Consider the following 11,164-nt stretch of genomic DNA (forward strand, 5'->3'; position numbering starts at 1 on the left):
TGAGATCATTGAATGCCCGCTCATCCTTGGCTCAAGATAGAGCTATTTTGGCCGAAAGGTAAGTGAGGCCAAACTCGCTATAGTAGATTTTAGATGGGCAGAAGGTAGATAAGAAGTTAATGACTACTATGAGCAAAATCTCAGAAGGGAAGGCAACTGACTATGAGGTGAAAGCAGATGGGTATCTGTACTACAAAGGAAGAGTGTGTGTACCAGATGATTTTAAATTGTAAGCTAGTATGTTTAGAGAGGCTCACACCAGTGTTTATTCTATGTACTGAGGAAGTAAAAATATGTATCATGATTTAAAGTCAGATTGGTGGCTCGTATGAAGAAGGACATAGCCGACTATGTGACTAAATGCTTGACATGTCACAAGTCAAGGTAGAATATCAAGTTCCATCGGTTTGCTACACCATACGCATACCCGAATGGAAATGGATCGGTCACCATGGATTTTGTAAGTGGTCTACCTCTCACCCGTAAGAAGTATGATGCAGGATGGGTGATAGTAGATAGATTGACGAAGTCAGTGCACTTTCTGCCAGTTAGGACTGACTACTCACTGGAGAAGTTAGCAGAATTGTATATCAATGAGATAGTTAGACTGCATGAAATTCTACTTTCCATCATATTTGATCGAAACCCAAGGTTTACATCGAGATTTTGGAAGAAGTTGCATGAATCTTTGGGTACATAACTCCACTTTAGCACAGCTTTTCATCCTCAGACGGATGGGCAATCAGAAAGAGTAATCTAGGTAAACATTGAAACCAATTGAATTAATACAAATATTGAATTGAAATGATAATAATAACATGGAATATATGTTAGGTCCTTGAGGATATGCTGAGGAGTTGTATCATCGAGTTTAAGGGAAGTTGGGATAGATACCTCCCACTGGCAGAATTTGCATACAACAATAGCTACCAAGCTAGCATCCAAATGGCCCCTTATGAAGCACTGTATGGAAGGAAGTGTAGAACTCCAGTATGTTGGACTGAATTGGGTGAAGATAAACTAGTAGGGCCTGGTGAAACAGACTGAGGAGAAAGTAAAACTAATCAAAGTCAATATGAAAGTTGCCTCATAGATGTAAATCTTATGCCGACCTGAAGAGAAAAGAAATAGAATATGCAGTGAGTGAAAAAGTGTTCCATTGGCCCATATGAAGAGAAAAGGTGTCACCAAGAAAAAAGGTATTAAGATTTGGAAGAAAGGGTAAGTTGAGCCCTAGGTTCATTGGCCCATATGAAGTCATTGAACATATGGGTCCAGTGGCCTACAGGCTAACTTTACCACAAGAGCTGGACAAGATCCACAATGTGTTCCACGTGTTCATGCTAAGAAGATACCGCTCGATCCTTCACATATCATCTCCATGGAAGAAATTGAAGTACAACCGAATTTGACATATGAAGAAGAACCCATACTGATCCTCGGCTCGAGAAGTGAAAAAGTTGAGGAATAAGTAGATTCCATCGTGAAAGTGCTTTGAGGCACCACAACACCTAGGAGGCAACTTGGGAAAGTGAAGAGACAATGAGGCAACAGCTCCTCAACTATTTGCATCGTAAATTTCGAGGACAAAATTTAAATTAGAGGGGAAGAGTTGTAACACCCTCACCATAGCAATTCTGACATTCTATTGTTTTGGTGACCTGTCATCCCATAGCTAGAACGTCTGGAAAAACATTTAAACTAAAGTGAGGAGCCATAATTAACTCAAATATTAATATGAAAAATTAAGGAAAAATTTTAGAAATAAAATACAACTAAGTTAAATGAGCTGGTGCCCTAGTGATGGGTAACCTAGTGGGAAGTTGCGATCTTCGTAACTAGAAGCCCTAAACCTGGGAGAAAATTCATAAAATAAATTTTGAGACTCTAGAGAAGAGTCATTGAGGTTTCTATGACATTAGAATGCCAAGAAAAGGCTTAGAAAAAATTTTTAATTAGTACAAATTATTTTAGCTTATTAAGCTAAACGGAGGGCATTTTGGTCATTTCGTCTTCAGAGATGATTTTTGGCCAACTTGTCCAGTTAACTAAATATTATTATGACATAAAATATGAATTAATATTTATGAGAAAATAATTAAAAATGAGTAAAAGAAATGAGAAAAGAAAATAAAATGTAAATTGAATTATTACATAAGCAATTATGTCATCATGCCTAAAAGAAAATTTCAACAAATTATAAATTCTAACTAATGGGAAATGAACAAACCAATTAAAAAGAGATAAACACAAATGAAATGAGGTAAAAATGAAGACAAAAATTATGCTACCTATCTTCCTCATGCAGCCAGCTCCTTCCTCTCACTCCTCTCACCATTGTTGCTTAAAACTTCTCACTAGAAATTCTTAATAAACCAACATAAAATTTTAAGCTTGCTTCACAAAACCTCTTCCTCACCCCTTAAACTCTCTTTAACCAGCAAAAAAAAGAAGGGAAAAGAAGGTTTTGCAAACTTGGGAGTTAGCTCTAACAAGGTTAGTGTCCAATTCCTTCTAGAAATTTTATGTATACCTTATGTGGAAAAGGAATTGAGTGAGAAAATTAAGTGAAATTACACAAAATTTGCATGATGAATTTTTAACATTTTCGGTAGCCATGTACTTATGAGGGTTTCGATGATTTCTTTGGATTAAATGAGTATACAAGCTGCCCTTTGATATGAACTTAACACTTAGCACCTTGAATTACAAGATAATGGAAGAATAGAGAAATTGAGAGCTTAGGGTTTTGACCAAATTGAGGTTTTGCTCCTATAATGGTGTAGGAACATTTTAATGGTCAATTAGTGACCATTTGGTAAGTTCTAAACTTAATATGAAGTGAATTGAGTCATTAAATGTTGGAAAGGATAGGCTGCCTTGTGTGCTGCAGTTTGGACTCTTGGAGTCCAGTGTGTTTGGAGAGCCTTAACTGAACTTGTGTAGCTCCAATTGGTGTAAGGCTAATTGGAGGTGAAACTAGATACATAATTCCACAACTTTGGTGAAGGAACCCTGCTCAGAAAACTAACCTAAGTGGTTGTAAAAATTGACCTAATCCGGGTGACCAATATGCACCCTCGAAATGACCAAATGAACAAAGGTTCATTCATTTCATCATAACTCAGGTAGAAATGTCCAATTGACCTGAATTTTATGCTGATAGAAAGCTGAGACATAGCCCTATAACTTTCATGAAGAAAACAAACCCAAATTTTGACCATAACATGTCCAAAAACTCACCTACGATCAATGTACAAAAATCAGAATTGATTCTCGCCTGTAAATTTTGGAAAATTGCAATCCGCCAGCTATGGTATGTAGGCTATAACTTGAGCTACAAAACTTCAAATGGAGTGATTCAGACGTGAAATGTCAGTAGACACAATAAGGAACAACTTTGATGAAGAACATTTGGCTAAATTCTCACCGTTGAATGGCCTAATAGAACAAAGGAACTTTAGCACCCAAAACTCAAATTTCGATTTATTCTCCATTGGTTAGAAGTATGGATTGACAACTAATGCCAACACTTTTGGGAACTAAAATATGATAAATTTATATGATTAGGACTCATGTAACTATTATGTATTGAAAAGTCAATAATTTGACCTAAATAGTAAAATGAATAGTAACATTATATGTAAAACATGAAAATTCAATCAATAACTTTGTAATGTGCCCTAATACACATAGTAAAATTGGTTTGGATAGGTTGGCATGCCAATAGGGCTCAGTTAGCAGTACTGCACATGGCATTATGCCATTCTGTGATTTTATGGCTTTTAGCAATTTTGATATTATGGTGATACTTGGCCTTGTGCCTAAAAACTATTACAGCTTATTAGCTGTTCTGTTGCACACCGGGGGATACATTCGTGACCGATGGTATGACGGCCCGAGGTACTTGGTACCCAAAGGTCGCTTACCCATTTATCCAAATTACTATCCAAAGATAGGTTACTTGGGCAACCAAAAATAGAAGTTGATAAATTTAATGAAATAATTGATATAACAAGTGCCAAATAAATAGACTACAAATAATTACCAAAAAAAAAAATTATCTGCAAGAGACATCAATATATACACTGCATATTTATTTTCTTTTAGTTTTTTTTTTATTTTATTATTGACACCACTAAGCATTATTGCTTAGTGCATTGCTTTTTGCTACGCTTAGGCTCTGGAGAGACTGACAGAGAGCCCAATAGACCACAGAATGGGTGAGGCTATCCACAGTTTTGTATAGTATCCGTGTCACCTCACAGACTTCAGTGCATTAGTAGGACACTAGGTCCCATTTTGGTATTTTGTAATTAAACTTTTATTTTCTCATGTATAGTTGAAACTCATTTAATATATTTTGGTATTAATGCAAATATTTGTAATTTGTGTTTATAAATGAAAATTGAATATTTATTTATGATTTGTACATGATTATCATGTGAAATAAATGAATGACAAATAGAAGAATTTTTGAGAAATAGTTGAGAAATATTGAGATTTTGTTGATATAATGGAGTTTGAGAATGATTGAAAATGTATAGGAACTGTTTTTCACAGTGTTCAAGAACTATTTCTCCATTTTTAGTCAAGACTACGATTTTTATAAAATTTTTGAAACCTCAAATGAATTTATTATTTCAATAAATGACTTAAATGAGTCAAATTTCAAAATTGTAATTCATAACCATAAAGAAATAAATTAAGGAAGGATAAAAATAATTGAGAAAGAAAAATATGGTGTTCCAAGACATCAGGTGACATATCTTACTCTACACAGACTGCAAGGAGTGTCACAAGGTTAGGTTCTTAAGGGTGTGTTTCACCATCATGTTGTGTAGCATTGTTAGAACATTCTACAACTGCTATAACAACATGTGGAGTAGGGGTAGATATAGAAACATTAATAGGCATAAGAAAATCAACTTTAATTCCTGATATTCACATAATGTCTTTTAACACTCCCACTAACTTCATCATTCTTCAAAGAATCTAGCATTATTAGTTTTTCTTGGACTATGGTTTGAAATATAAAACCTATACCCTTTAGATTTCTCCGATAACTAGTAAAGTATCCACTTATCATTAAAAATCTAATTTCTTTTAATGTGGAATAAAAATTCTTTATGTAAAATAAAAATTTTACTTTTGTTCTAAGAACCCTAAACGCAGTGTGCCTTAACCCAAGTTTCCTTCTAGTTCATAATTCATAAGGTGTTTTGAGACTGCTTACTAGGAACCCTATTTAACAAGTATACAACGGTTTTAAGTTTATACATCCACAAAGATATATAGGTAAAAAAGAGTTACACGTCATTCTTCTAACCATACCTATTAAAGTTTGATTTCACATTTTAGCCACCCCACACACATATGCCACAACTTTCTAAGAACTTCACAAATGGACCAGACATACTATCCCAATTCATTATGTTTTCCCATAGTATTCACTACCTCTATCTAACCTTATTATTTTCACCTTTTTATTTAATTACCTTTCAACCTCAACTTCTAATACATCTACTGATTGAGATTTTTCATTAAATATATTCATAAGGTGAAAAATCATTAATAAAGGTGATAAAGTATTTTTCTCTACCAAAAGATGGAGCATTAAAAGCCCTATATATGTCGATGTGTATTATTTCAAGAAACTTACTACTTCTTATGTCTTCTTTCTTATTGTGTTTGGTTTATGCTTCTTAATGTAATCCATACACATTAAGATCAAGAATATCTCAACTCAAGAGAATCTCATTCTTTATTAACCTTTCTAATTTTTCTTTGGATACGTGACTCAAGCGCTTATACCGTAAGAAAGCAAAATTCTCATTCGTCTACTATGCTTACTTTTAGTATTATTATAAGTGACAAGCAAGGATTCAACAAAATTATTATCAAGCTTCACTATATAAACCATCAAGAAGAATTCCAAACAATAATCATTATTATTAAATAAATGTAAACATTCATGTCCAAACTTAACAGTAAACCCAAATTCATTAAGTTTTGAAATAAAAATAACATTCCTAGAAATTGAAAGCGCATAGAGAGTTTGTAATAGGTCTAGTTGATAGCCATTATCTAAGATCAAATGGTAAGTCTTTATGCCTTCAATTGAAGCCTTCATCTGATTCCCCATAATTTCTTTTAATTTCTTTCAAAGAACTTGATCTCTAACTTAAATCTCTTTATAATATAATTTTTCGTCATGTTAATAATCTTCATGCCCAAAATTTAATTGGGTCAAATTTTAATATTATTATTATTATTATCTTAATCATTTGCCTTAATCATAAAATTTTCATGATCTACACTTTAATTCTATCCAAATCTAACAACAAATAAGAACATCAATATCATGTTCATCATCATAAATTTAATGGAGAAATTTAATTATTCAAAATCAAGGACTCTGATAGCACATGCAAATAATAATTTTAATATACCATAACAATCAGATACATAATGTGAATCATAAATGTAATATTCAATTATCATCCTACATATAAATAATATAGAATCATAGTTAAATTAGAAATTTATGCTTTTTAAAAAAAAAAAAAAAAAGTTTAGGTGAGAGTAGACTTCCTAGTTCAAGGCTAGGCATATCATCAACCTCTTTGAGGGATTATAATAGAGTTTACAAATTATCCATCAAGAAGAACAACCTAATGAAAGCGTTGAATAAATCTTACCGATTGAACCAATGTTGTTTGCAAATATATGAACTTTTTAGTACAGTAATTAAGTCATATTAATAACAATAATATTTGCAGAAACTTAAAATTGAAAAATTAGTATAATATACAACCTAAAGTAAAATGTAAAGATCAATATTCACAGTCAAGGGAAAAAATGTCATACCAAAAATTAAAACAAAACCCTATAAGACAAATTATATATATATATATATATATTGAAATATATTGAGTGTATATTAAAACCAAAAAATTATTTTTTTCAAAAATTAATTTAGAGTAATTTCAAAAATAAAATTCAGCGAAAATGGATAAAATTTAAACAGTAAAAACTCCCAAATTCCTCTAAAAAAATATTAATGTAATTATTTGGCTGATTTATATTCAAAACTAAGCATTTTTTTTTTCAAAGGTATTAAAATCATAGAAAAAATATAAATTCTTGAGTTCAAATTTTAATTGAAGCTAAATGAAAAAAAAAAAAAGCTTAATTTATGACATCAGGTGTAAACATTTGTTAGGTCAAACATTAATTTAGGAACTTTAATTCTAATTAAATGTTCTTTTTTTTTTTTGACAAAGAATACACACTAAACAGACACATCACAGGTTTTTTTAAAAATTATGGTAATTTTGTCAAGTCATTCTAAGTCATATATTTTATACATACACTTTCTACAACTAATATGAGATCTCAAAGGAGCAACTCCTCCTATCTCGAAAGAGAAGCAAAGTGTAATTTTGATTCTCATCAAATGTTGATGCTTAGATATAGTGCACCATATATTTTATGATACTAAATTTACATCATATAAATCAATCATTTGAAAGAAGGTGAAAAATACAAAACAAAAGAAAGAATTAAAGCAAACTTACAATGTCTAATTAAGAACTTAACCAACAAAAACTTAACTGAAGGATGAAATTCTGCTGCCATTCCTAAGAAAACAACCTTATTGCTATATATCCAAGGAGTAGGATCGATATCTATATCTATTACAGAGAAGTGTACATAATTTTATTTATATGTGAAGATCACTTTCAAACTTCAAAAGGGGTTACTGTAAATTTGCATCTGGCTCAAGATATGTTCAAAGTTGTCAGTTGGCTTCTCAATAGGATGATTATGCATCCCTTCATAAGTTGTTACTAAAATACCTCATCTCTGGTTAGGCGTTGCACTTGCTTCTTTACATTGCACCCTTGATGTGTGCACCGGTAGTAGCTCCTGCAAATCGATGGGAAAAATTGTCATTACATTTTTTTTTGATAGACAAGATTAAATTATCATTACATTTGTTTGAACATTAATTGCATCTATATGCAAATCAGATGTGAAATTATTGAAAATGTTCTTGTATACATGTGCATGCAAAATACATAAATATACATGAAAATAGTAGTGTGTATACATACATCGCATTGTAATGGTAGGCAAGGCAACTGGAATGGAAGTAATCCTGGGTTAACTAATACTAGATTGGATTGAGGTTCATTCTATATATTTTCCTTTCTATACATATCAGTCATTAATGATTATAAAAGCCCTTTCCAAGTGTTTATTCAAACTAGTGAAGTACAAAATCCCACAAACAAAACTTTGAATATGGCATGTAGGAATCCATGTAGATATTTGCTGATGAAATCTTTATTCTAATTAATGTCTTTGGTACAAGAAAATATATGTAGAGATTAGAGAGTAACCCACTAAACAATAATGCAGGAAATAATTTTTGTCAAGGAAATAATTGAGAGGTGGTTTGAACCTCCGAGCTAGCTGTATCCTCCATGGTTGTCAAGGAAAATATATGAGAAAGCTATAATCGCTAAGAAATTCCTTCATGGTTGAATTCTCCTTTCTTCATTAATTACTCATCAGAAGATGACAAGGATTGTAGAAAGCCAGAAAGACAAGGATTGCTGTCTGCTATGAGTTCCCATGTAACCCTATTTGCAAGACCGTCTAATCCAAAACCCTAGTCTGAAAGGAAAGAAACTTTTCACCTCTTATCTAGTGGTAGATCTAGCAGAATCTTGCTTTCGGTCAAGCCTCCAAAGGGACTGACAAAGGACTATATGGTGGGGTCTAATGATCAGATAATCGCATATATATACAAAGAAATTAAAATGAGAAGAGTAAAAGGTGAAAAAAAATATATATATATAAAAAATCAAAAGAAGTAATTTGAGCTCGGTAGATTAATGAACAAATTACCTGGGGAATTTGTTGTTTTTCACGGCTTTTTGGCCATATTTCCTCCACCGATAACCATCATCTAGTATATCAACCTGGCTCCTAGTTTGAAAAGCATATCTGGGTTTTCTAATTTTCTTTTCGCCTTTCTTTTTGCCTGGTTTTAGCTGATCAGTAGTTTCAGACCCAATTGAAAAGCTTGCACTTTGTTGTGATGATGAATTAAGGTCCTTGACTTCCGTTCTTGGTGGTACTCCTACTTGATTTTCTATCTTCAATCCCAAGAACCCATTTGAAGTATCACCTTGAAAGTTATTAAAAACATGAGAATTTGTTATGGTTGACGATACAGGATAAGAAGAAGGCCCTGTCGATGAAAAAGGAAATAGCATTTGAAACTTTTCCATGGAAAACCCAGTACCTACAAAAGAAAGAAAAGCAGAAGAAGATGAAGAAGAAGAAGAAGAAGTAGAGGAAGGTCTAAGGAGGTAGAGAGTTTAATATATAAAATGAAAAGAAAGAAGGCAGCCTATAGGCGTCTAAAAATCACAAGGAAAATGGGCCTATACGCCTCAAGTGTGTGGAAAGCAAAAGAATAAGAAAAATCCAAAGACATATATATAGCAATAAAAAGGTGTCGTGAACGACACGAAAATTCTTCCAAACTACAGAAAAATTAAAGCTTCATTAGCGGATTGATTAGGAAAAAGTAGTGGAGAAAATGAAGGCGGCTTCATCATTATGAATAAGACATTAGCATGGTAATTAATTAATTTTTATAATATTTATAGCTTTTTATATACCCAAATGAAGAACAAATATATTATCTGGCCTACCACAGATTTTACTTTGGTCATTCTAGTTATCACAAAGCTTAGAATAGTAGCAGTTGCCATTTAGACTGAATGTTTGCTGATATTACACGTGTATGATTTCATATAGCCCACAAATTTTTTTATTTTCTCTCTCTCTCTTTTTCTTATAGTGCAGTCTGCGTATGACTAGCCCGTGAGTTTCCTTGAAGCTGCTCAACCTCCCTCGTGGTGCATGTATTTGCCCATTTTTGTTTCCCACCAATTATTCTACGAATTATGCACAGCCACTGTAACCAAACTATTAATTTTGTGATGAATTTTAATGGGTTGGATGTAATTTGGGTCACTGAAGTGATGTTATGATCATTTTCAACGTAGATATGGAATTCATGTTTATGTGTTAGTAATGAATTCTGATGTGTAGAGCTACCCATTTTTTGGTCCATTAATGCCCTTTTTGAATCACATTGATGTGGCAGGTTTTCTATGTGCGTAAGAGTCTATCTCCATCTATCATGTTTTTCTCTAGATATAGGATTGGAGGTGCCAACAAGGAGATGAGATAATAATAGAGAGAGGGGTGGGGAAGCCTCAATCCTCTTCTTTTGATCATTTCGCTTTCTGTGAAACCTTTATGCATATATATTAATTAATTAATTAATTGATTAAATTCCATAGAATTTGGTGCTGCCGATGTGCCTCTCGAATATACAGCACTTTTTGCCCATCGAGCGGGAAAACCAGTGGGCGAATTTGGATTATTTCAGTTTTTTTTTTTTAATTTAAATTTGATCATTTTAAATTGTAATTGCTTTGAGTTATTTATTTGGTTATTATAATTGTTTTTGAGTTAAAATATTAATTTTTATTGTATTTTATTAATTTTAATTTTAATTTAAAGTTTGAGTTGATCGGATTAGTTTTTAATAAGGTTAATCATGCATGTCATTAGAATTATTTCTTCGATTGAATTCTTAATTTTAATAATTATGTGAATTTAAAATTTTCTTTCTTATGGAAATAAAATATTATTTTATTAATTAAAAATAGAAAACAAAAGAGAGTTCAAATCAACATAATATATATATATTTTTTCTTAAATGAACCTCATAAAAAAATAATATAAAAAATTTCAAAAATTTGACAGTGTTGACAAAGTAATAGATTAACTAATAGGTGAGCTATGCACTCCACCTTTTAACTTCAAATTTGTTTTTTACAAGCTCATTAGATAGCCTCTAAAGGATAAATTTGCACCTCATAGAATACTCTCTTCCAAAAAATAAATTATCTCAACAATAAAGAAAAACATAATAACTCTATTAAAGGAGAAAAAACACTATAAAAACTCAAGATTTACCAACAATAATAAATTTGAATATTTATTCACTTAAAATCTATCAATATATTTAAAGAGATATGCTCAAAATCTATTTCAAATAAACATAAAT

General features: G+C 31.8%; 1 protein-coding gene across 1 annotated transcript; it reads right to left on the reverse strand.

Annotated features, from left to right (window-relative positions):
• Positions 1 to 7,544: 7,544 nt before the first annotated feature.
• LOC110641384 (probable WRKY transcription factor 75) lies at positions 7,545 to 9,498 on the reverse strand. The gene is given in 3 exon segments (XM_021793083.2): positions 7,545 to 7,865; positions 7,868 to 7,932; positions 8,920 to 9,498. Coding segments are annotated over 3 exon segments (564 nt in total). The 5' UTR covers positions 9,306 to 9,498; the 3' UTR covers positions 7,545 to 7,752.
• Between the last annotated feature and the right edge of the window lie 1,666 nt (positions 9,499 to 11,164).

This window comes from Hevea brasiliensis, chromosome 18 (assembly GCF_030052815.1).
Source record: "Hevea brasiliensis isolate MT/VB/25A 57/8 chromosome 18, ASM3005281v1, whole genome shotgun sequence".
Taxonomy (NCBI): Eukaryota; Viridiplantae; Streptophyta; class Magnoliopsida; order Malpighiales; family Euphorbiaceae; genus Hevea; species Hevea brasiliensis.